General features: G+C 45.7%; 1 protein-coding gene across 6 annotated transcripts in view; it reads left to right on the forward strand.

Annotated features, from left to right (window-relative positions):
* Positions 1-653: 653 nt before the first annotated feature.
* The window catches only part of UBXN11 (UBX domain protein 11), a 37,135-nt gene continuing 10,987 nt past the window's right edge, over positions 654-26,801 (forward strand). Inside the window, exons 1-8 of one of the 6 annotated variants that reach the window (XM_069079531.1) lie at positions 654-796; positions 7,373-7,479; positions 8,748-8,785; positions 9,811-9,903; positions 14,554-14,654; positions 14,990-15,044; positions 19,268-19,344; positions 20,955-21,069. In XM_069079531.1, the coding sequence (XP_068935632.1) occupies positions 7,409-7,479; positions 8,748-8,785; positions 9,811-9,903; positions 14,554-14,654; positions 14,990-15,044; positions 19,268-19,344; positions 20,955-21,069 (550 nt within the window). In that variant the 5' untranslated portion in view covers positions 654-796; positions 7,373-7,408. The other 5 variants (XM_069079530.1, XM_069079532.1, XM_069079536.1 and 2 more) reach the window with 5 other exon arrangements.

A 26,801-nucleotide genomic window follows, 5' to 3' on the forward strand; every position in this document is an offset into this window, starting at 1 on the left:
ATCTCTAAGTTGTTCTAAGTTGTATTTTTCTAATTATTTGTGATTTGGCGCATTATTTTAATATGATCGTTGGACGTCTGCCTTTTTTTTTTTTTTGGAAAGCTTTATTTGTAGCCTTTGACCACACATCTTCATCGGGACATGCCTCTTAGCCCATGCACTTTTGTTAAGTCCCAATAAGCTTTAGATATAGTGATGTTTCCCCCATTAGAATGTAAGCTCCACGAGGGCAGGGACTTTGTCTTTGTAGCCCCGGCCCTGGCATGTGGTGCTTCTTGGTTGACTTGATTGACATTCATAGATGTTTCATGCACTCCATGATTTCTCTTCTTGTTCTATACGCCACATTTTTTTATGCAGATCCGCCCCTATCAGACGATAGGGACAGAACCCCACAAGACAATTCACTGGGGAAAGGCGGAGGAAAGGAGGCGGGCTGGAAAACACTATAATTGACAGGCTGATTGTCCAATCGAGTAGGCCGACTGCACCCGCTCTTCTCTTCAGGTAAGCTAGACCCAGAATGGAGCTGTTTGGGATTTGCAGTCGCACGAAACAGCTCGGGCCCATTGTAACCAATCAGGTTTGAGGACAGAACCCCGCTAGCGTGCTGGGCTCAGAGGGGCGTAGAAACAAATTGAGTGACAGTTATTTTGTCCAATCGAGTTTCCCTGTCTCGCTTCTTCAGGTAGCCAAGACCCAGAGCAGTTGAGTCTGGGACTTGCAGTTCCCGGAAAGAGCGCGGACACTGAAATCACCAATCATATTTGAGGACAGAGGACTGTCCCTACCTACGGTAAGCTGGTTACTAGGCGACCGTTCTAATGACTAATAAGAATCACGAGCCCTCGGTCGCTGTGGTAACCGCGCTGACAACAAGATGGCGGCGCTGCCAGGCCGGCTCAGTGCCCGGGCGTGGTGAGTCCCCAGCCAAAGGCCTTCGCTGTCCCTAGTGACTCCCAAGCAGCCCGGTGTCCTCTCTCCCCGAGAGCCCGTTCCTGGAGCTCACAGTAGGACTGAGTGAGTCACAGAAGAGGAGTTTGTGGCGGCCTCTAGGGCTTTCCTCCTCCCCCCAAGCCCTGTCAGGGAGAGAACCGAGCTCTCTGTTACCATGACAACGGGTCGAGTGAACTTGGAGGAGAGGGAGAATGGGCTCTGCAGATCTGAGGGAGGGGGAGAATTGGGGTCGCGGAGTGATGATGTCACACTTAATGCGGAAGGGGAGACATCCCCAGCGCTCGGGGAGCGCCCCCAGTCTGACGGGACTCCAGTCCTGCTATTCGGGACCTTCATCCTCAGGGAGTGAGAGAGTTCCTGCCCTTAGGAAATCATCCGTCTGATGAGGGTAGAAGATACCATGTCCTGGAAGCTTCTGGTTCCTTGAGAAAGACGGGACCCACGCACAGTAACCAGACCTAAGATCATAGCTTGCATCATCATACTCGTATCATAGCGATACAAGTACAGGGGAGTGTAGTGGTCAAGCCTATATCCTGTGCAGAAAGTGCGGGGGGAGCGTGACATGGGGAGGGCTGCCTTCAGAGGACCACCCATTCAGCATCTCTTAAGCACTTTGTCTGGGTTAGGACCTTGGACACAAAGCGGAAGACTTGGTCCCTGTGCTCTGTACGTGCAGCAGAGGAATAAGGCCAGTGATGCTAAGTAACGTCACGAGGTGGTCTGTGGGTTTAAAAGGAAGGGATAGCCTCTGACTAGGGCAGGTGATTAGTAGTAGTCTTCCTGGAAGAAGCAGCTTTTGAGCTGGGTTGGGGCAAGAGGACAGCCCGTCCCTGAGTGCTATGTTGCCTTAGGGTTGCAGCCGGCCGGACGATGCTTTGGACGTCAGTGGGTGTCTGGAGGATGGGGCCGGGGGAAATTTTTGATTAAGTGATTAAGAAATCTGTTTGATCTCTTCTTCAAAACATCCTGACCCAAAAACTTCCTGTTTGATCAGCCTGTCTTTTTTTGAAGTCCTTTAGTAATGTGGAACTAACTTTTTCCCTCCGCGGTTCATTTCACTTTTGGCTAGCTCTAGCTATTAGGAATTTTCCCCTACTCCATTTCCAAATTTGTCTCTTTGCAACTTCAACCCATTCTGCCTTTTGGGGTTAAGAAAGACTGGTTAATCTCTCTTCTTTGTGAAAGTCCTTCAAACTATAGCACCAAATGAGTTATCTTGTGTGTGTACCCTCCCCTCCCTTTCTCCCCCACTTACCCCAGGTTAAACAATGAGGGAATTGTTTCAGGAAGGCTGAATTGATCCTCATTCAACATAAACTGTTTACTATTCAGGTGATCCCTACCCCTAGCCACGCTTTACCACTGTTCCTACTAAAAGGAGGCACAGGCAAGAATAGAAACAATATTCCAGATGTGGTCTCACCAGGTCAAAAGACAGGATTATCACTTGCTCTCTCCTAATGCAGTCTGTGGGTAGCTAGGTGGTGCAGTGGATAGAGTGCCAGTTCTGAAGTCAGAAAGATTCATCTTCCTGAGTTTATAATCAGCCTCAGACACTTAGTAGGTGTGTGGCCTTGGACAAGTCATTTAATTCTGCCTCAGTTTCCTCATCTGCAAAATGAGCTGGAGAAGGAAATGTCAAACCACAAGAAGGCTGCAAATGAGGTCACAAGAATATGAAATGATTGAATGATAACAATGCAAAGACATTTTTAGTAGCTTCCTTGGCTGCCATAGTATAACAGACTCATTAACCAACCAACCAATCAGTAAACATTTATTAAGTGCCTACTATGTTCCAGGCACTGTGCCAAGCCCTAGGGATACACAAAGGGGCAAAAGACAGTCCTTGCCCTCAAAGAACTCACAACCTAATGGGAAGATGACATGCAAAACAACCAAATACAACAAGCTACGAAGTAAATAGAATATAATTAATAGAGGGAACACATGAGAATTAATAGGGACGGGGGAAAGCTTCCTGTAAAAGATGAGATTTTAGTGGGGACATGGAGTCAGGAGTCAGAGAAGAGGAGGGAGAGAGTTCCAGGCATGGGGACAGCCCAAGGAAGTGCTGGGAGCCAAGTAAGAGTGTTTTGTTAGCAGAGCAGCCCAGGGGCCGAATTTACTGGATGTCACCAGTGTCACATGTTGAAGAATAAATTGTCAGAAGACTGGAAAGGTAGGAGGAGGCTAGGTTCTGAAAGGCTCCGAATGCCAAACACAACACCTTGATTTTATCCTAAAGGCAATAGGGAACTACTGAGGTTTATTGAGTGGGGGGGAAGGTAACATGATCAGACCTGGATTTTAGGATAATCACTTTAGTGGCTGAATGGAGGCTTAGAATGGGGAAAGACCTTAGCCAGGCAGACCCACCTGCAGGTTATTGCAGTAATCAAGGCATAAGGTGATGGAGGCCGGAACTAGGGTAGTGGCAGTGATAGAGGAGAGAAGGGGGCAAATTTGAGAGATGTTGCAAAGGTGGAATCAACAGGTCTGGCAATAGCTTGGATGTGGGGGATGAAAGATGATGAGGAGTCCAGCATGACTCCTAGTGAAGGATTGGGATGATGGTGTACTCTGCAGTGATAGGAAAGATAGAAGGTGGGGGAGCATTTAGGGAGAAATAATGAGTTCTGGGTGGCTAGGTGGCTAGGCGAAGTGAGTAGAGCACTGGCCCTGGAGTCCGGAGGACCTGAGTTCAAATCTAGCCTCAGACACAACACAAAAACTAGCTATGTGACCTTGGGCAAGTCACTTAATCCCAATTGCCCTACCTTCCCCCCTCCAAAAAAAAAAGAAATAATGAGTTCTTCTTTGGACATGTTGAATTTAAGATGTCTACACTGGACATCCCATTTAAGATGTCTAAAAGGCAGTTGGTAATTCAAGGCTGGAGGTCAGCGAGGTTGGTTCAGGAAAGGTAGGTTTGAGCATCATTCTCTTCAGCTTGCCATCCTGTAAGAGCTCTTCAGATTAGCACTATTCTTCCACTTTCACTATTGATTTTTTTTTTAGCCAAAGTGTAAGACTTTATGGATTTTCATCTTTATCAAACTTAATTTTATTTAGTCCCCATGTATTAACTTGGCAAGATCTTTTTGAATCCTGACTGTTATCTAGTGTATTGGCCCTCCCACCTAGGATTATATCACCTGCACATTGGCTGAGCCCATAGCCCATTCTGTTAAGTCATTCTTCAAAATGATAAACAGCTCAGGGGCCACCACAGTACCTTGGGGCTCTCTGTGGAGATCTTCCACCTCAAGTTAGCACTTTGTATTCTGTACTTGGCTGCCCAGCATTCAGATGGTACAGTGGATAGAGTGCTGGGCTTGGAATCAGGAAGACTCAGTTTCCTGAATTCAAACCCAGTCTCAGACACTTAGTAGCTCTATGACCCTGGGCAAGTCATTTACCCTGTTTGTTTTGGTTTCATCTGTAAAATGAACTGAAGAGGGAAATGGCAAACCACTTCACCTCAGTATCTTCCAGGAAAACCCCAAATGGGGTCACAAAGAATTGGATGACTGAAATGACTAAACAACAAAAACCCTATTTTATCAGTCTAGGCCACCTACCTTCATCTTTTCCATGATAATAGTGAGAAATGTTTGAAACATTTTGCTAAAATCTAAGTAAATAGTGTTTACAATATTTGCCTGATTTACCAGTCTATTGTTGTTGTTCAGTCCTGTCTGACTCTCCTGACTCCATGGACCACAGCACGACAGGCCCTTCTCTCCCCACTGTCTTCTGACGTCTGTCCAAGTTCATGTTCTTTGTTTCCATAACACTATCCACATCACCTACCATCCCCTCCTTCTTTTGCCTTCAGTCTTTCCCAGCATCAGGGTCTTTTCCAATAAGTAACATCTTCTCATTATGTGGCTAAAATATTTAAGTTTCAGCTTCAGTATTTGTCCTTAAGCCTGTCCTGTTAAGAAAAAAAAAAGGAAGGCGTCCAAGTGGTTTTTGGTAATCCCTGCACTTTCTTTTCTCGATTTTTCACTAATAATTCATCACAAATCATGCTATGTTCTCAAATTTTTCCAGGAACTGAAAGAAACCAAGTTTACTGACATCCTTTGAAGACTTCATCTCTTTTATTAAAAAAAAAAAACAGTGGGACATTTTCCATTTTCTCTTCCAGACCTTCAGTATCTCTCCTGCTCTCCAGTTTTTTAAAGATTACTGACAGTGGTTCAGCAATCCCATTGACTAGTTCTTTCAGGATACTGGGGTAGGCTTAGTCTGGGTCAGGGGACTTGAGCTTACGGGACGAGATGAGTAGCACTCGTGTATCTCTCTTTTTTTAATGTGTACTTTCTTTGTTTAAATATTTTCATAAATAACTTTTGTTAATTCCAAAAGCTAGAAACCAGCGAAAACAATGGAGTTCAAATCTTTTTACAAAATTAGACCAAAAAAATCATAATAATGAGTCTTCAAAGAAACTGCTATCATTCCTACTTGGGTGAGTATATTCACCTTTCAACTCCATCCTTCGAACAAAGATTAGAATTTGGCAAGAAGCATAGCTGGAATAGGCCCCTGGACTCGGCTAGTGACAAAGCCCCCATTAGCCACTTTTGTTCTCCCCTTTCCAATCGAGGATCATTCTTCTTGGCAGAGAGGACCAGTAAAACAAGGGTTTCACAGCCCAGTCATCTCTGTCTTCCATTGTTGTCATTCCATATATGGTCCTGCCCCTTCTCTGACCCTCTTCTTTCCCCTAACATAGCTCCAAAACCCCTTCTTTTTGTTACCCGTAGGTTTCCTCCCCAGATTCAGCACAGTACAAGCATTGGCATTCCTCACACAAGTCTTTAGAGAGCCATGGCAGGATTTTATGTTCATCTTCTGTTATTTACCATGTTTCCATCTTCTCTTCATGTCTTAAACATCTAAGTTGATTAGGTAGTTGTGCCTCCACATTGGTCTCAGACTACTGTTTTTCCTCCTTGTTGGAACTGATTTTTCCTTTGTGTTTCAGAATTTCATTCTTGATAACTCACCATTATTCCTGGGCTGACTTCTCCCTGAGAATGCTACATTTCCTCTGAGATTTTTGAATTCCACTCTCCTGAAAACTAGAATGCATGGTAGACCATTCCCGACTTTCCTTTCCTTCTTCACCACACACTGGTCCCTTCTGACCGAGGTTCCCATCCTTTCTCCCTCGGCAGCCAATTCCTCCTTGTGGATGAGAATCAAAGCCAGAGGAGAATTTCAGTCTGTTGCTTCCTCTCCCCACCACCCCCAATTCTCTGTTGTGCTCAGTGTAGTTCTATGACACCAGCAGACATTTGGTGAGAGCTGATGAGGGCTGTTGCAGGAAGGTTCATTAAGTCTCTATCCTGCCCAAGAGGGGATCATTATCCAGGATAAAATGGGGTTTGGGGGCCCCTAAACACCTGACTGCAAGGTAGGGAGTGAGGCATGGAAAGAATTGATTTGTGAGAAGAAACAGAAAAGGACGGGCCACAGGTTCACAGAGAGCTATTGTTTCTAGGCATTCATTCAACAACATTCAACAACTCATTAGACACTCATTACACGGCAGAGCATCATAGGTGGGGATGGGGGAGATGCAGCCCTTCCTTCGCAAGGGCTCTGAGGAGTATGTGGTGCTTCTGTGATTACTCCCATTTGACAGATGGGAAAACTGAAGCCTACAGAGGAGAGGTGAAAGGACTAACTCAAGGTTACCTAGGGGTCAGTGGCAGAGCCAGGACAAGTGCCCAGACCTTTTGATGTCCAACCTAGTGTTTTTCCCACTGCACCAGACTGCTTGTCTAGAGACTTTATTTGTGTATATGTTGTTTAAGGACAGGAGAAGGGTATGCAGTGCTATGAGATCAGGGGATCACAACCATCTGGGGAGAATGAGGCGAGGTGGTGATGAAGCTTCAAAAGACGTGAGGAAGGAAGGAGGGTGTTTATTGGGTGCTGCTGCCTGTGTTCAGGGCCCTGTGAATGTTGCTAGGTGTGGGGTTTCTCCCCTAGGAGGAAGGGGGTAACATAACAAACATAACAGCTGTGTTATAGCATTGAAGGAAGGGCTGGCATGTGTGGGGAGGCAGGAGGGTGGTGTGGAGAGGTTGCTGCAGGCTTGATGTAGGTGGGCCCTGTTCCGTTGGAGGGGGCAGAGAGGTGATTCTTGTTCTAAATGACTTCTAATGCTAGCTGCCTTCACCTCAGAGATTCTCTGCCCTGTGCAGCCAGGGCCAAGGGAAAAGGGGAAGAAGGCTCCCAGCAGCAACACAGGCTGCTTCTCAGGGGACGGTTGCAGGGAGGTGAGCAGGTGTTGAAGGGTAATGAAGGAGGAGACCCTAGGCCCCAGTCTAGTGTGGTGATTGTAAATTCCTTCATGTCCCCAGGGGTTTCTTTCACTTTCTGCTTTCAGGGACCTCCTGACAGATAGGATCTAGAATTAGCAACTATGAGTTCCCCCCTGGCCTCACTTTCCAAGATTCGGAGGGTGCCTCTGCAATCAGATGTCCAAAACACAGGGTAAGAAAGACCCAAGCCCCTTGCTGTCAGGCAAGCAGTATTCTTAGGTTGGATGGGTATTCCAGTTGGAGCTGGGTGTGGTTGTGGAACAAAGCCTGATGAGAATCAGATTCTGCTTCCTAATCCTGATGGAGCTGAAAGAGCCTTGGTCTGGAAGTTCTCCTGGGTTACTAAACTCTGGGTGGGGCCTTGGGCCCTTTGTGAACCTCTGCCTGTGGGCTGTGTTCTTCTGAGGTCTCAATAACTGATCTGCAGAGATTTCAGCAGCCTCTCCTTTCCTATGCTGGACTCTCCTCCTATCTGAAAAGCTCTGTCTGCATCAAAACAGACCCCAGGAGAGGACATGTTCCTGTTTGCTGGTGTTAACACAACAAGAAAAGTTAACCCATCACTGTACCCTCCTGGTACCTCACAGGCCCTGGGACATTTGCACTGCGTCCTAGAGATGTCCTTGGGGAGACTGAACTATACAGAGCAGAAGGAGATTTGTCTCCTCACTCTGTGTGAGGCTCACCTCCCCTCCTCCCTCCCCAGCCAGGTGATGAGAGTGTCAGGAAGCTTTTACCACTGCTATAGCACTTGGTTGTTTTTCAAAGTATCATCACTTACGTTTCTATAAAACTTTAACTCTGTTTTCTCATATGATTCTCTCCGTTAGTCCTCCACCCCACCCCGCCCATTTTAGAGAGAAAGATACCAAGCCTTAGAGAGCCCAATTCATCTGACGCCCATCCCGTTTAGCGCTTAGAGGCTTGAGTCCCATGCCCAGCATCCAGCTCACTGGGCTTCCTGTTTCCCGATGCCTTTCCTCTCTTGTGTGTGCTTGCCTGATTCTTACACCAAGTCTGCCCCAAGGAGGGGAAGGGAGGCATCTTTTCTCATTTTACAGAGGAAGAAGTCCAGACAGGACCGCGGACCCGTTCCCACAGCAGGCCTTCCTCTGGTGGAGGTCTCACCTATTTCAACTCTTTCCCTTGTTCTTTTAGATTTCTAAGAGCAAACCTCCAGTCCTGTTTTTGTCGTTCCCCCCCCCCCCCCCCGCCCCCAGCCAAGCTTTGTGGTCTCCCTTGGAGTGGAAGCATGGGCATGTGCTCCCAAGGCAGAAGGAAGGAATTGGCCTCCACCTCTCTTTCCCAGTTCCTTTGGATCCAGGACCAGGGAGCCACTGGCCAGAGGGCCAGAAAAGGGCCTTTTGCTGACTCCTCCCTTTCCCCCAGAGTGTGGCAGTTTCTAACCAGCATTTTCTTTTTGCCCTTTTGGGTTTCCAGGAGGCGATCGTTGCCTTCTCGGATGAAAGTCTTTGGTGGTGAGTGTCTGCCCAGCTATAAATGCTCCTTATCTTCTTGCGCTGGATGCTACTTGGGGTGGAATAGATGAACAAAGGGAAATAAAATGGGCCAGAGCCTAACAGACCCTTCTCTCTACCCCTCACAATGACGGTTGTGGGAGGTTGGAGTTGTTGGGGATTGGGGAGGGGACTTCAGTTGCTGCTGGGCCAACTGATGCTGCTCTAGGGTTCCTTCTGTCTCTCTTCTCCTTCTGTCCCTGACTCATCTTACTTTTCCTTCTCCCCTCCTCAAATCTTTTTCTCCAGTGTCCCAATTAGTCAGCCATCTGCACCTTCCTTGGGATGATTAGATGCCCTTCTCTACAGAAATCCTTCAGCCAATCCCCCTTATTCAATTTGACCCCCTCAAAGTGCCTGTTACTTCCTTGTTCTCCCCAATCCCCTCAAGCTTCTGCCTCAGTCTCCTCTGATGGTCTTTTACTCCTCTGCCCTTTGTCAGTTTGGGATGGACTAGACCAGAAAAACTACTGATTGAGTTCCTATCCCTATTCTCCATTGTGTCCTCCTTTTGAAAACCCCTGCTGGACTCCCTATTTTTATGGTTTTCTAGCTCTACTCCTGACCTTTCTACCCAGGGACTGACCCTATCTTCCTTCTCTCCTCCTCTCTGTCATCTCAGGCCTTCCCAGGAGCTGGCCTGTATGACTCAAAAGAAAATCCCCATGTTCAGTTTTGGCCTTTTCCTGGCATCCCCCTTACCCTACCAACTTTCTTAAGAAATGACTGTTCTATAGGAACCCCTTTTGGAGATGAATGTTCAACTGGATTGTCCAGTGGGCTCTCCCTCTGTCTCAGTCACTTGAGAATTGGGTACAGCCGTTCAAGGAATCGGGTCCTCACCCTCTCTTTCCTTGGAAAAACCCTTATCACCTCTCCCTTTCCCCCACCCCAGCACCTTGAACCCTGACACCATTTGGGCTCCAGAGTCTGCATCCTCCCCCTCTCTCCCCATTGAAAATAACCTTATACTCTTGGGTCTACAGAGGTTGAGGATGATTTGTCAAGTGATGGATTTAATTCAGAAGAAAAGATTTCGGGCTGCACCGCAGAAAAACCCTTCCCTGTGGGGAGGACTGGTAAGAACTGCCTCTGGAGGCTGGAGGATAACAGCATCATAGGTGGTCAGAGCTGGATCATTAGCAGCCCTGCCAGCAATCATCCTGCCTCTGTTGGGCAGGCAGCTTGCTCCCTTCTTCAACAGCTCTGATTGTTAGAAAATGCTGATGTCCTCCTACTGGGTGGGAAGGGTAAAGGAATAAACACATCAGACACCTGCTATGTGCCAGGAACCGCACTAAGCACTTTTACAAGAATATCATCTCATTTGATCCTCAATGATCCCCATTTTACAGTTGAGGAAACCGAGGCAAACAGAGGTTAGGTGACTTGTCCGAGTTCTCACAGCTCATAGTGTCTGAGGCTAGATTTAAACTCCAGTCTTTCTGACTCCATATTCATCTACTGCACTATCAGCCTTTACCATTAGTTCTAGGTTTACCTCCTGGGGTCAAGCAGAAGAAATCTGATCTTTTTTCCCCCTGAAGAGGAAAAGTGGCCACTCATAGAAGATTTCTGGGGACTTTCCCTCCTGAGCCTAGCTGCTTCTCCATCTTCCTGGAGTGGAGGAGGAAAAGCCTGCAGGTCTTAAGAAGGGGCTTGGTGCTGGCAGGGCTACTGTATGGTGGGAGGGCTGGAAGGAGACAGACTCGTTCTGCACTCAGGGCTCAGGAAGGAGCTGGGAAACCCAGTGCAAATCCTTACCGATCCAGTAACACTTGTAGCTTTGTTAGGCATCTGTGTATCCCAAAGCTATTCAGGGTCCGATGGAGAATGAAGAAAAAAGGAATTATCCCTGGCCCAGGATGGGCTGATATCTATCCAAGTGGCCAGGTAAACTCTGGCTGTTCTAGTGGGCCTGGTCATGCTGTAGATGAAAACACAGAGTACCACAGGGGAAGGACAGGATGACATGCAGAGCTCAGCAGCTCACCAACTCTTCTTCCTGTAGGTCCCAAGCAATTACCCCACAGCACCCTGAGAAGCCTTATCGTAGCCAGGTCTCGCCTTTTAGGAGAGCCTATTGTGGACTGTTAGCCACACAAGGAAAACCAGGAAGTTGGGCTGTGGATGTGGGGAGGCAGCTGCTAAGGTCCACAACTTGGGCTTTCTCTTGTACTAAGGCTACCAAGCAGTCAGCACCTCAAAACTGGGAGAAAGAAGTGTGTAGTGCTGGCGTTTTGGAGGCTAGTCCTCAGGAGGAGAAAGAGAGGAGCCTGAGGGGGTCTGTTGGGTCACACAGATGTAGGGTTTAGGGGCTCCTCAGTCCTCCCCCCTATGTGTCTGGGTGGTCCCCCTTTGCTGTAGGTGTTTTCCACACAAATCCTGTGTGTGCCAGGCCATGCTGCTGGGCCGTAAGAGGTCTGAGCCACAGAGGAAACACTTCAGGCTTTAGCAGGGCAAGGTCAGCCACAGCTGGGTCCTGAGCCATTCATCCAGCCGGCCTCCATGGAAGGCACAGTGCTGGGCACGGGATCAGCAGCAGCAGCGTTTCTAGTGTGTCTTATGGCCTACAAAGCCCTGTACAGACATCATCTCCTTTGATCTTCACAATGTTGGGGGCAGAGGCTATGATTACTCTTATTTTACAAAGGAGGCATGACAGATGCTCCACTAGAGAAGGGGAAAGACACAGATACTAATAGCTACATTACTGTTGGTTGCTAAGTGCCCCCCCCAGCATCCTCCTGCACAAGCAGATCCAGAGCTAAGATCATCTGTGTCCACAGTTCGTATAAGATGATTTCACAACTTTCATTGATGTTTGCTTCATGCTGGGATAGGTTGTGTCTGTGCATACTAGTAATTATTCCACAGATCCTACCCTCATGCATGCTTACCACACATCATGATGACCCTAGGGAGAAGTAACTCCATAGCACACACTGGGGCCATTCCCAGAACACTGTTGAGGACCAGATCTCTCAGCCTCCGTAAGCGATCCATATTCCCGTCACTTCCTGTGTGCTCTAAGCATGCACCCACACGGCAATGGCTGCCTCTCCCATGCTTGTTACACCAAGGTCGTCCCCCAGTCACCTAACACCACATACAATAGGCGTCTGGCCCCTTCCTGATGCCCTTACATACACTTATATCATGAAATGGCAATCAGTCTGCTTTGCCATCTCCCCCACAAGCCAGAGTTTGAGACGATTATCCCCATAAGAACAGCACACCCTGCAGCATCCCAAGCTTCGAACAGATTCAGGAGAGTATTAAGTAAGTGTAAAGGAGAGAAGGAGGCACAGTCAATACTTTTGAGACAAGAAAAGTAATTTTCATGCGAGCAGTTTCAGAAAAGACTTTATGGAGGATGTTGTATCTGAGTTCCACCTTGCAAGGATATGGGGTGGGAGGCCCATTTCGGGTATGGGGGATAGTGTGCATATGAGAAAGGGCAGAACAGTGTGACATGTAGAAGGTGATGAACCTGGGTGGGCAGGTTAGATTGTGGAGGGCCCTGAATCTAAGGCCTTGAATTTATCCTCTGCTGGGCAATGGAAGGACACTCAAGGCTTTTGGGTCAAAGAGTGATAGAATCAGAATTTGGAAGATTTCTAGGGCAATAGTGCGAAGGATGGTTGGGAGAAAAGAGATTGGAGGCAGAAAGACCAATTTGATGGCTATTATGATTACCTAGGAAGGAACAGGGACTGGACTTATAATTTCACTGGTATTTCCTGATAAAGAACCTCCCTCTTCCACTGCAGACTGGCCCTTCTTAGAGCATTGCCTAGACTAGCACTTCTTAAACTGGGGGGTCGCAACCCCATGGGGGTTTAGGAAGCACTGAAGGGGCTGAGAGTGGAGAAAGTTTAAGAAGCGCTGGTCTAGATCACTGTGAGGCTGTGATTGCCCCAGGGTCATGTAGCCAGTATGTGGCATTCAAGCCAGCTCTATATCCATTGGGTCTTGTAACCTCTGGTAGCCTAGGCAAGAAGAGACTTAAAACCTCCACAAATATGGCTGGAGGAGAAGTTGACAGCAAGAGAAGGATTCCAGGTTTACTTGATGGCTGGGAAGAGGGTAGGTAGAAGGGGGTGCAGGGCTGGGCAGAATTGATGGGACTGGATTAAAGGGCTTCTGGGAATTTCATATCTGGTGGCAGAGACAAGATACAGTCCCAAGAAAGGAGGGACAAGTACAGATTATTGAAGTGCTTGGGTGAAGCTGGAGAAAAGAGAGGTGACCAATTAAATCTTGGATGAAATTAGTCAAGGAAGTCTCCATGGCAGCAGGGGAGCCGAGTTTGAAGGGGGGGGAGCGAGGATAAAGGAAGTGACAGTACTACTTACTGTCTTCTGCCCTTGTCAGACAGCACCTGGAGAGTGATAGACATAGCATTTCAGGAGTGAGATTGACTGAGTGGGTGGGGGCTTGAAACCATGCCATGCTAGTGTGAGTTGAAAAAAACCAGGGGTGAGGAAATGTAGTATAAGAGCATAGATTTGAAGTCTGGAGGTCCCAGTTCAAGTCTCCGCTCTTCTACTCAGCTATTTGATTGTGGGAAAGCAGAGCCTCAGTTTCCTCATCTGTAAGTTGGGTAAAATAATATAAGCACAACCTGCCTCACAGGAAAGCACTTTGTAAATTTTCCAGTGCTACAGAAATGTGAGTTATTACAATTATTAAATTCAAATTGTAAAAGAAAACATCAGTGATGGGAAGAGAATTTGTCTGCAACCTTGCTGTCATGTTAGAAAAGCCCTCTGATGCTCATTCTGCTTGACCTCAGAGAGCAGAACCAGCACCAGGGGCTGGAAGTACCAGGAAGACAGCTTGGTTCTCTTTAAGGCAATTCCCTCTACCAAGCACGGCTGTCCAGAGTGGAATAGGCATCTTCACCATCATTTGGGGGTATCCCAGGGAGACCTGGCAGGCCTTTATGGGGAATGGCATTCCTTCTTCACCTTTGCTAGTAAATGGCCACAGTCCCCTTTTAGTGTTGAGATTCTGTGATTCTTAGTGGACCCAAAGGAGACCTGAATCTAGTGAACAAGGGCAAGTAGCAGATCTAGACACTCCCAAGGCAGCGTGGGGCTGGGTGATGGCTAAAGGGTTTTGAAGTCTAGCATGAGCTTCCCAGTCCAGAGTTCTCTCCACTTGATCACTTCTGCTTGGTTACACATTACCTCTTCCCTCCTCACTGTGCACACCATCTACTCCAGAAACTTTGTGAATGTCATTCTATCTTGGGCTCTTTAGAGATGTGGAGACCTTGGGATTTCAACAAAGGGTAGGGCTGGGGTGGGGGGCATGTCACCAGGAAACTGATGGGTCATTTGAGAAGTGGAAGGTCCAATCATGGAGATAGGCAAGTCAAGGGCATAGAAGGATCAGTCAGGACCTGGAGGTCAAACAAAGGCTGGAAGGTCAGTCAGGAGTGGGAGAATCAGGTCTTAGATAGTCAATAGGTAGTTCATCTATAGGGCATTCAGGGGGTGACTGCTGGCATTGTTTAATTGAGGCAGAGGGGGGTGAGTCAGTCTCAGGGTGGCTATTGGGTACCTGGGTGAGTTATTCAAAAGCTGGACATATTCTCTCTTTGGGTATCAGAAACCTTAGGAACTTGGTGGAGTTGGGAGGATAAGTGTGCATTCATTTACTCAACACATGGGCCCCCACCTCAGTTCTTCAAGCTGTGGCCTTAAATAATTTTTTGACAGGGTCTCTGCCCCATGACATGGGCCTGGTCTCCTCTTTGGTGAAGAGGTTATCTGAACTGGAGCAAAAGGTGAAGAAGCAGACTGAAGAACTCAACTTTAAGGTACTGGGCCCAGGCTGAATCAGCTGCTATCGGTAGGCCATGGGTGGTGCCAGAGGAAGCCCCCAGCACATGGGATCCTGCTCAGTTCAGTGGGAGGCTTGGGCGTCTTCCCTTTGCCATATCCCTGCCTGGGGTGTTTGGAAACCAGGGCCTCCATGACCCTGAGCCATGGCAACTGGGTTCCAATGGCTTTGTTCTGCCACTCATTCTGGAATCTCAGTTTCTATACTTGTGGGCTGGGAAGGAATCACTAGAGGCTTCCCAGAGGCACCATTCCCAGCTTCCAGAGTGCCAGGAACCGGTCTGGGGCTGATGTTGGTGCCTTGGTACTGCAGGACCAGTGGATCAAAAGCCTCAAGTTGAAAATCAAAAGCCTGCAGCCAGACAAAGGTAATAGATTCTGGTCAGAGTCCTGGCCTGTCTAGCTTCCCCTCCCACTCCCAGCTCCAACCTCAGCCCAAGGGACTCAGAGTTCTGAAGAAGACACACATCATCCTGCCTTAAAGAGCCACGAGGGTGGGAGGGAAGCCTGGATACGAAAACCTGAAACATGCAATAAGGAGCAATGTGGAACAATGTGACTGTTGTGTGGAAAAGGGATTAGACTTGCCTGCTGGCCCCAGAGGGCAGAGCCAGGAGGAGTGGGAGGAAGTTGTAGACAGGCAACTTTAGGATCCATGCTGTCATTACCAAAACAGAGTGGGCTTCCTTGGATGGTAATTAGATTTGCCCTCCCAGGAAGGCCTCAAACAGAGGATGAATACCCCACTTGTGGGAAGTACAGTCATATGGAGGATTCTTGGGCAGATGTGGAGCAGGTGGTTGGGGGTGGTAGGGTGGGTGGGCAGGAGTAGCAGAGCACCAGCTGGGGGAGAGAGCTGGGGCTCTGAATCACTGGGACCTGTGATACTGGGCCTCCTATGAGTCTTCTGCCATCAGCTCAGAAGTGTAAATGCCACATCCTTGGAAAAATGACTTGTAGCTTAGTTAAGGCTTCACAAAATCAGTATGATTAAAATTCAGGGTAACTTCTGTCTTGTTCTACATATCACTCTAATTAATTTTTGGACATTTTAAACACTTATCAGCTGTGGCTCAGTGACTGAAATGATTACATTTACATTAGATCCTAAGAATGAGGTTTTGACCCAGACATATAGCTTTGACGTTAGCCCACAAGAAAAGGTCTAATGGAGCTAGATCAATGACCCAGGTGGTCAAGCAAGATGACATCCTATATGGATCAAACAGTCTTAGAAAGTGCCATCCTGAAACTGTTACATGCAATGCATAATCACAGGCTGCCTTGACTTGTTAAGATTGAATGTTATTATTCAAAATTCACAAAACTAATAAGTGTGAAAGAAATTTAAATAATTAAACTTGCATTGGGGGGGTTAAGTTTGTAGCATTTGTACTTCTGAAATTATTAAGACTTTGAAAACTCCCTGTATATGGAGATGAGGAATGAGTTGGGGCTGTATATCAGTGGTTGGAGAGAAGTCCTTTGAAGGAGGTCAGGTCCTCCCTCCAGGCCCTTATTGGAGAAGCCCTATGGTAAAGCTGCCTGGAGACCTTGTCATTTAAGGTCCACATGAGCCACTTAGAATGTCCTCTCTCCTCATTGCTGACATCTACCCTGGTCGCTATTGAAACTCCCTCAATTATGTTAGTACCTATTTTAGTCTTTCTTTTCATCCCATCTCCTAACACAGCCATCTGGGACTTCAACATGCACGTTAAGGAGCCATTTAGCAAACTGTCTTCTTAATTCCTCCATTTCAGCGACCCTCTCCACCCAGCTTTAACTCTATGCCATCATGGTCCCACATCCAGCCTCAATCATTTCCCAAACTGAATCACCTTTCAGATCTAACCTTCAAAGTCTGGAACCTCTCCTTGATGACCACAGGCTCCTCTCTTCTCTTTCCACCCATTCTCATGCACATGAGACCTACTTACGCCTCATCCTTATCATGACCTTTGACCCCTCCACCCATCTCTTCTCCCAGTCCCTGGTTTGGCTTCACTTTTAATCTAATGCCCATTTATTGATTTGATATGAATACTCATTTAGTGCATTGTCAAGCACTGGAATGTTTCACTAGAATTCCTTGCCCCCCTTACTGTTAGCTCTTTTTGACCTGGAAATCCTTGGGTAATAGTCACTACTTGAGCCCTCTGCTCATGCTCTGGGACTTGTGAAGCATAGCCAGAGAAAACTTCAGAATCAAGGCAGCTACTTCATCCATTACCCATTTATGTTCTTATCACTTCAGTTGAGCCTTTGTTGTTATTTGACACTTCTACCTTTCTCAACTCCTTATTTTGTTTGCTACAGTGTTTGTTCTTTGAATGAACCAAACCTTTATTAAGATCCTGGGGACAGAAAAACAACAATAAAAGTCCTGGCCCCCAAGAGCTTTCATGTCCAACAGGCAGTTGATAGAGGCCTGGAGCTCAGAAGAGATACTGGGGCTGGGTATATAGAGCTGGGAGTTATCTACATAGAGATGTTAACTGACCCGAGGGGGCTAATGAGGTGATCAGGTGAGAGAGTGCTGAGGGGGAGGGGGGAAGAGGGAGAGAGAGGGGAGAAAAGAGAAGTGGAGAGGAGAGGGCCCAGCAGATCACCTGCTTCACTGAGATCTCTTAGTCCCTCTCCTCAAAATTTCCAAGTATCATCAACTATCCTTTCCTTCTCTCCTCTGGTCACAGAAAAGATGCCCCTACACCTTTTCTTTAATTACTCCACCAGAAAAGATGCCCCTACACCTTCTTTAATTACTCCACCACAATTACCAACAACTTTTTTTTTTTTTGCTGGCATATCTGATATTCTTTTCTCAGGCTTCATCTTCTTGACTTTTCTGCAATCTTTGACCCTGTCAAGTTCCCCCTTCTCTTAGGTTCTGCTCTGGATTTCCATGACGCTGTTCTTTCCTGCTTCCCCATCTCCCCATCCAATCCCTCTTTCTCAGGCTCCTTTGCTCTCTTCATTGTTCCTCTCTCTCCTTCACTGATTCCTCATCCTCTTCCTGACCTCTTAAGCCCTTAAAGGTTGGTGTCTCTCAAGGCCTCTTCTCAGTCTCTCTTCTCCTTCTCTGGGTTCTTTCCCTTGGCAGTCTCATTCACTGCCATGACTTCTACTGGCCCTTCTCTGCAGATGGCTCCCAAATCGGTATCTCCAGCCCTGACCTATCTACTAAACTCCAGATCCACATTGCTATCAGCCATCAGGGCACATACATTTCAACATCCTCTTACTACCTCAAACTCAACATGTCCAAAATGAAATTTGTTTTCCCCCATGAGTCAGTTCCTACTTCTGACTACACCATTTCTGTCTCTGACACCACCACTTTACCCCATCTCCCATGTTTGTGTCTTTGGAGTTATCTTTGACCCTTCCCTGTCCCTGAGTTCTCATATGTAGTCACTTACTAAGTCCTAACAATTCTCCCTCTTTCACATCAACTCTCTTCTATTTCAGTTGCTTTTACCCAAGTAGAAAATAAATTTTTTAGTGCCCACAGCATCTTCCTCCCATTGGTCTCCAGTCATGTTCTATCTCTACCCTTTCCCTTCTCCATTTCAGTCTTCTACTTTACAAATGAATCGTAATGAGCAGTAACTGCCCCTGAGATAAATTGAGTTATTGAGTTAGGGGAGGGGGCATAGTCTGACTGCAATTGTGCTGGGAGCTGGGGCAGCCCATCCACCAGAGGTTGGGCAGTACAGTGATGGGACTACCAGTGATGGCCCAGGGACAATCAGGTTAGGTTTGGGACAGCTGGCTGCCTCAGCGACCTTCTATGGGGGAGTCTTCATTTATTAGGCTCTGCTTTGTCAGAGTAATATTTTCCTTACATAGATCTGATCATGCCACTCTTTTATTAAATAATAAAGGCCTACGTCTAGTGCCTACTGAATAATGTTCAACTGCTTTGCCTTGCATTTGAGGCTCTCTCCACTTTGGTCCCACCCCAACTGAATTTCATGAACTTTGCATGCCAGTCAGATTAGCCTGCTCTCTGTCCAGTGAACATAGCCTGTGATTTCCCACCTCCATGCCACTGTTCGTGAAGTTCCTCATGCCTCCAGTGCCCTGCAATCTCTTCTTTGCATGTTGAATTTCTATTCACATGTGAAGGTTGACCTTAAATGATGCCCCCTTCACAAAGTCCTCCCTGATCCCACTACAGGTTATTAACAACCTTTTACCTAGATCTCACCTAGCACTCTGTCCTGAACCTAACACACCTAACACATAATGTGTTTTATACTTGTGTGTTTATTTCTTATCCAATCCAGGGCTTGGCACATAGTAATCATTTAGTAAGCATTTGTTGTATAAGTGAATGACTTAGCAGGATTTAAAGAATACACAACCAGCAGAATTCGTTTGCCCCCAAATTTGGGATGGAATGTGGAATTCTGGTGTTTGGGGGTACTGTACAAAGTCTCATTCTAGGTTGTCCCTGACCCTTAAAGGTGTTTCCTTGGGCAGCACTTGAAAGCCCAACCTTGTTGGTCAGGGAGGCCACCCTGAGCCCTGCATCTTTGCTGTAGTTGTTGGGGACCCCCTGAAACCATCCCATCTTTTACAGAAGATCAAAGAAGTTTAACTCATTTGGAAGAACTGGAAGCCAAGTGTCAGCACCTTCAGAATCAGGTCCATGAAATGGAGGTGAGACAGATAAACGGGGGAGGGGATGGGCCCTGAATGCAACTGGGGAGAAGACTTTGGGGCATTTCCCAAGTGGCCATGGCAGCTATGGAACTTGGGGACCTTGTGGGTCTTTTTCCAGCCTCTTTCTTACCTGTCCACCACAGCTAGTAGAATGTCACCCATCCACACAGGATTCTAATCCTAGCTCTGATGCTACCTATGGGACATCTCTGAATCTCAGTTTCTTTATCTGTAAAATGAATAGAGGGGACTGAATTATTTCGAAGCTCCCCTCCATCTCTAAATCCTATAAAATTTTGAAAGAACTCCTGACTTGGCATCTCATGCTCTGCATCTACCTATGCTATGATTGATGCTTATGGAAATGACAACTGTCACCATCATCATCATTCTCACAAACCCCCAGAGGAGACTCTGCCTTTTCCTTTGGTCACAATTTAGCTGGAAGGAAGCAGTCTTACAGTGGGTCAGGGCTCAAGTGTTGGTCCTGAAACTTGGGGAGCTCTGTGACATCGGCAAACCATCAAGTATCTCTAAAATGTCCGTGCTCAGGGACATCCCTTTTGTCGTGCCTCTCAATGGTATGAGGGAGACCCTACTTTGTCAACCTTAAAGCAGTGGATAAAGGTGAGCTATTATGATGAATCGATCACCTCCCACTTCACCAGATGATTGCCTTAGAAAGGTAATGCCTAATTGCCTGTGTCATAGCCTAGGTTAGAGCTGGGAAGACAAAGCCCCAGATCTCGGTCCTGAGTGCAACATCAGCAGACTCCTCTTGTGGCAAAGACAGCATTAACCTCGCCTTTCCCATCTCATTTCCTGGTGTCTCAGCCAGGCAGCACATGCCCCATTTAAACTCCTGTTCTGGCAGTACCTTTCCTTCAAGGAGAGGAGTTGGTTGGGGGAACAGACATCATCTTTAGGGTGACAGGTGGGAGGCCAACACCTAGTCCTAAAATGGAGTGTTTCTCTCTTTTTCCCTTCCTGTTACTGTGCTGGAACTCAGGATAGAAAGACAGGAAACTTGGATTTGATTCTCAGCTCTGTCGGGAGGTCTAACCTGCTGTATGACCTTGAGCAAATCACTCCTCCTTCCTGGGTCTCAGTTTCCTTATCTGTGAGAAAAGAAGGTTTGCCTGGATAGATGATCTCCAAGGGCCTTCCTAATGAATAATAACAGCTTATATTTTTATATTCCTTTATGACGTACAGTGTGAAATGCATCCTTTCTTTTATTTGCTCTTGAGATCTAGGTAAAGCAAGCATTGTTATTTCCATTTTACAGATGAGAAAACAGATTCAGAGTGAAGTGACTTGCCTTAGGAAGTCAGAGCCAGGACTTGAACCCAGGTCTTTTGGCTCCAAATTCAGTGTCCTTCCCACCACCCCATACTCAGTGCCTCACCTCTGAAAAGTCCCTGCTGCTACTGTGGTTAGGGAAGCAGAATGAGGAGCCAAAGCTTGACAGCTCTGTCCTTGATTCTGCTATGAACTTGTTACTCACTGAATCATGAAGTCGGTAACTTCCCTTCCTGGGTGTCTCTCATGAAAGAAGCCTCCCTAACAGTAATCTTCCTCTTTGTCTTCCTCCTGTTCCTGCTCAGAGATTTCTGAATGACTATGGACTGGAGTGGGTAGGAGAACCATCAGAAACCGAGATGGAGATGGAAACAGACTTAGAGGCAGAGAAGTGGGCGCTCAAAAAACTCTGGAAGCCAGGTAGAGTGGGGCCTGACTCCAGCAGGTGGCCCTGTCCCTTGGGGTGAGACGAATGAGGGAGTTGGATCGTGAAGATACTTTGCAGTGCTAAATATTCTCTTATGATTTGGTAGTCTCTAAGGTTCCTCCCAGCTCTTATATTCTAGATCAGGGGTGGGGAACGTATGACCTCGAGGCCACATGTGGCCGTCTAGTGGGCCACATGTGGCCTCAAGGCTGCAGGTTTCCTACCCCTGTTCTAGATTCTAAATCCTGTCTGCCTCTACTACTCTGAGGTGTCTTCCAGTGCTGATGTTCTATGGCCTTAGGTCCCTACTAGCTCTGATATTCTGTGTTTTATAAGCCCTTCCAGTTGAAATATTCAGTGAGGTTACTTCCTTATTTTGCTTTTGTACTCTTCAGGATGGGAATGGCCTTGAGTCAGTAATTCTTGCCCATCAAATGATGTGTTTTTCATCTCTCATCTGATTTTCCTTCTGTCAACCCCCTTTCTCTCTCAGCTTTGTTTCATCTTTGTCTTGACCCTGTACTCAGGACTCCCATCTTTACTTTAAAAAAAAATTCTTTCTAATTATTATGAAATTGACAAATATCAGCTATTTGTCCCTCTACAAGGAACAGAAGAAGAGGATCTCATAACGAAACCACGAATCTCCACTAGGTATTCTTGTTATTTAAAAAATAAATTTCCGAGTTATCATGTTAGTTCCAAAATTGCTCTGCTTGTCAGTGTCTCTTTCAGAATTTCCCTCTGCACTCTAATATTTATTTTTAAGAGTGACTCATTGTTGCTTGTTTGTTTTCTTCCTTTTTTTTAAGGATCATTATCATTATTCTTTTCCCACACTTCCCTTCCCCCAAATAAAAGCCCTCCCTTGGAATAAATAAATGCAGTCATTCAAAACAAATCCACACATTTTCCATGTCTGAAAATTTAGACACCATCTTGCATTTGTGAGTCCATTAGCTCTTTGCGAAGAGATGGAAGGCATGATTCATTACCAATCTCATGGAGTCATGATTTGTTATTACATTAATCAGGATTCTTAAATCTTTCAGTTGTTTTCCTTTACTGTTATAGTATATAAATTGCTCCTGTTGTGTACCCTTTATTCTGTATCAGTTCATATAAGTCCTTTGAGGTTTCTCTGATTTTGTCCTTTTTGTCAATTTTTATGGGGCAATAATATTCCATTACATTCATATGCCGGAATTTGTTTAGCTCATCCTTAATTGATGGGCACCTATTTTGTTTCTAGTTCTTTGTTCAAACAAAAAAAAATGCTGCTATAGATATATATATATTTTTTACATGTGGGTCTCGTCCCTCTTTCTTTGGGGTGTAGGCCTTGTTATGATATCACTGGGAACCAAAGGGCATGCACAGTTGAAATATTTTTTGAATATAGTTTCAAATTGCATTCCAGAAAGTTGAGACCTCCTCATAGTTCCATGACAGCACCTTTGTGTGCCTGTCCTCCCAAAGTTGCCTTGACAACTGAAATTGTTCCTTTTTTGGTCATCTTTGCCAATCGAATGGTTTTGAGGTGGAACCTCAGAAGGTTTGGCTTTTGAAAAACTCTGAACTGAAAGCATTTCCATCTACATATCAAAGTACAGAGAAGATCATATGTAAAGCCTTAAATCTTCATTTCATACTACTTGTTTTTTTAAAAAAAAAGATGTACATTTCATACCTTATTTTCAAAATTGTCTTGTTTGTGCTTCCTTCTGAACCTCCTGTTCTCTTCTGTGTGCTTGAACGAATGTTTTAAAGGCCGTCTTCTTTTTTCTAATATAATTTTTGTTACCTGTCTCCCTTCTATCCTCCACTTCAAATTAAAAATAGAGGAAAACAGGGGCGGCCAGGTAGCACAGCAAGAGCACTGACTCTGGTGTTGGGATGACCTGGAGATCAAATCCCGGGCTCAGATACTCAGCACCACACCCAGAAATACCTGGCTGTGTAACCTTGAGCAAGTCACTTAACCCCAATTGCTTAGGGGCGGCCAGGTGGCTCAGCGAGTAAGAGCACCGGCTCCAGTGTCGGGATGACCTGGATCAAATCAGGGCTCAGATACTCAGCACCACACCCAGAAACACCTGGCCGTGTAACCTTGAGCAAGTCACTTAACCCCAATTTCTTAGGGGCGGCCAGGTGGCTCAGCGAGTAAGAGTGCCGGCCCCAGTGTCGGGATGACCTGGATCAAATCCGGGCTCACATACTCAGCACCACACCCAGAAACACCTGGCCGTGTAACCTTGAGCAAGTTACTTAACCCCGATTGCTTAAAAAAAAAATAGAGGAAAACCAACCAACCAACTAACGTTGTAACAATAAACAGTAATAAAACAAAACATCCACACACATGGCTTTGCCTCTCTCCACCTCCCCTCCAAGATCCTCCTCTCCTCCCTCAACCTCCCTTTCTCCTCATGTGAGAACACAAGAAAACCAAAACCCAGTATAATCATATATGATCAATCAGAACAAATGTCCACATTGGCTATACCCAAAAAGGGAGTCGTCTCATTCAGAATTCTGAGTCCTTCACTTCCTGTTAGGAGCTGACTAGCAGGTGTCATCATTAGTCCTCTGGTTGGTCATTCTGCTGAGAAGAGTTCAGCATGATAGTTTTCCAACACATTTATATACTATAATTTATTTAGCCATTCCTCAATTTATGGGCACTTACTCAGATTCCCATCCATTGCCACTTCAGAAAGAACTATAAATTTTGTATATCCCTGGAATTTATTTTTCTTAGGACTCATCTTCCCTTTATAAATTCCTTTTTATTCCCCTCCTCCCCCATACCCTTTCTCTCCTATTTTCCTCTTGAGTGAAACAGATGTGTGTATATTCATATGTATGTATGTATTCTTCCTTCTTTAAAACAGCTTAAATAAGAAAGAGGTTCAAGCTTCAACAACTCCTTCTACCCCCTCTTCCTTGTTTACATAGATGTCTACTTGTGCACCCTGATTATGTAGATAACTGTCCATTACCTTCTGTTTCCTTCCCCTCCTCTTCCACTTTATTTTCAATCTTTTCTTTCTTAAAAAAAATTATTTTTAGTTTTCAACATTCACTTTTATATTATTTTGAGTTCTAAATTTCCTCCCTCCCTCCCCTATCCTCAAGACAGCATACATATACAATCATATTAAACATATTTCCACATTAGTCATGTTCAGAACAAAAGGGAAAAACCATGAGAAAGAAATAACAAAACAAAGAGAGAAAGAAAATAGTATGCTTTGATCTGCATTCAGACTCCATAGTTCTTTTTCTGGATGTGTATAGCATTTTCCTCATGAGCTTTTTGGAATTGTCTTAGATCATTGCCTTGCTGAGAAGAGGTAAGTCTAACAAAGTCAGTCATCACAGAATGTTGTTGTTACTGTGTACAGTGTTCTCCTGGTTCTGCTCACTCCACTCAGCATCAGTTCATATATCTTTCCAGGTTTTTCTGAATTCTGCCTGCTCACCATTTCTTATGGAACAGTCATATTTCGTTACATTCATAGACCACAGCTTGTTCAGCCATTCCAATTGATGGGCATCCCTTCCATTTCCAATTCTTTGCCACCACAAAAAGAGCTGCTATAAATATTCAGTCTTTTCTTAAGATCATCAAGACATAAAAGAACCATGCCCCAAACCTTGTCTAATTTGACTCCCTCTATGAACCCTCATGATGATGGCATATGTGTCCCTATATTTAAAAGCAAACAGTTTGTCCTTTCATTCATGTTGCCTTTTTAGGCTTCTCTTTAGTCCTGTGTTTAACCTTCAAAGTTTCTTTGCAGCTCTGGTCTTTCCATCATGAATGCTTAGAAGTTCTTTATTAAAGATCCATTTTTTTTTCATTTATGATTATATATTCTGTATATTGCTGGGTAAGTTATTTTTGGCTAAAGCCTACCTCCTTTCCCTTCTGGAATATTGTATTTCAGGTCTGCTGCTTTATAATGGTGGCTGCTAAATTATCTGTGATCCTGACTGTGGTTCCTTGGTACTCTAATTCTTTCTCTCTGCTTACAGAATCTGGAAGTTCTGGATTTGGGGTATGATGTTCCTAGGAGTTTCATTGGGAGGTTCCATTCGGAAGGAGTTGGTCGATTCTTTCTATTTCCACTTTGCCCTCTGGTTGTAAGAGATCTGGGCGATTTTCTTTTACGGTTTCTTGAAATGGGATGTCTAGTCTTTTTTCTTTCCCAGTCATGGTACTCCCAAAGATTTTTAAATTTTTTCTTCTTGATCTATTTTCTAAGACACTTTACATTTTCTTCCATTTTTCTTTTTCCAAGCCTCTTGACTTTGTTTTAACTTTTTTTGTTAACTCATGAAGTCATTGGCTTCTATTTGATCCATTCGGATTTTCAGGGACTTTGTTGCTTGGGCAGTCACTTTGCCTTCTTGTGTCAAGCTGTTAATTCCTTTTCTAATTCTTCCGTCCATACCTTTCACTTCTTTGCCAAATTTTCCTCAGACATTCTTATTCCATTTATAAAAATTGTGGTTTTTTTTTTAAACCTTGCAAACTGTGTTTTTCTCTTACAGACATTTTAGAATTATTCTTTTCTTCTTTGTTCGTGTCTTGAGTGTTTCTACTGCCATAATAACTCGTAACCATTCAAAATAGCGTTTTTGTTTGTTCATTCTCTAACCGCCTTCCTGACTTGGACTTGGTGTTAGGGCTGGGTTTTGTGTCACTTCTGGAGGGAAGGTCTGGGCCATGCTCTTGCTACTTTCTTGGGGTGTTGAGTGTTGTATATATTTCAGGATCTCAGAGACAGGCTGGGGCCAAGCTTTTGTAGTTCAGTGGTCTGAAGCAGGGCAGAGTTGGTTTGCCCCCTGATCTGAGCTCTGCAAGTTCCTGACTTGGGTTTGGGTCTGAGCAAGAGAAGATGTTGCTGGACTCCTCTGATGTCATCCAGTTTGGAAAGATTGGTGGGTTTAAAGTAGCAGAATTTTAAGCTTCCCCTTTGGTCTGGGTTTCCTGCTTTGGTTACTTGGTAGGTTGCCCTAGATGCTAGAAGTGAGACTCTGCTCTGAGCCTGCAGGCTGAGCCATACTGCTTGCTGCTGCTGGCTTCTGAACTGCCTCCTTTCTCAGTCCACTGCCCAGGCCTCCCTACCTGGCAGTTCCACCATGCCCCCACTGTGCACAGATCCCTTTTTCACTCTGCTCTAGACCTGTCAGTGCCCTGGCATGGGTCTGAGATCTTCTCTTGGTGCTTGGGTGATGGAGGGCCCTGGGGGCCACATCCTCCTGCCCCACTAACTGCAGACCTCTCTGTCTGCCTCTGCTGGCCTGGGGGGACAAAAGACTCACTGAGACTTTTTTTCCTGGATTTCTCCATCAGGATTTGGTCTGGTGCATTCTATAGCTGTGTTGGGAGGAGGTGTAGACGTACGCTCAGCTGCATCTTGGCTTCTTCATCAGCTCATATTTCCCTGCATTCTCTGGAAATGTCTCATCATTTATTACAGCACAGTAATAATAGTCATTCATGTTCCGATACCACCATTTGTTCAGTCATTCCTCTGCTTTTAATTCCTGTCCTTTTTTCCCCTTTTGGCCCCCACCCAAACCCTCATTTCAGGATAAGAAAGTTTGTTTTCCTTTTGATTATTCTCTCCCCTACAGTATCTTCCCTCCTAGCCTCCCCCTCCAACCCCCATCCCTGCTTATTCCCCTGTTGAGCTTGACGTGGTTCCACAAC

This window comes from Petaurus breviceps, unplaced genomic scaffold (genome assembly GCF_028583685.1).
Source record: "Petaurus breviceps papuanus isolate PSGF00001 unplaced genomic scaffold, PetGlider_PUasm1.0 91041, whole genome shotgun sequence".
NCBI classification, from domain to species: Eukaryota; Metazoa; Chordata; class Mammalia; order Diprotodontia; family Petauridae; genus Petaurus; species Petaurus breviceps.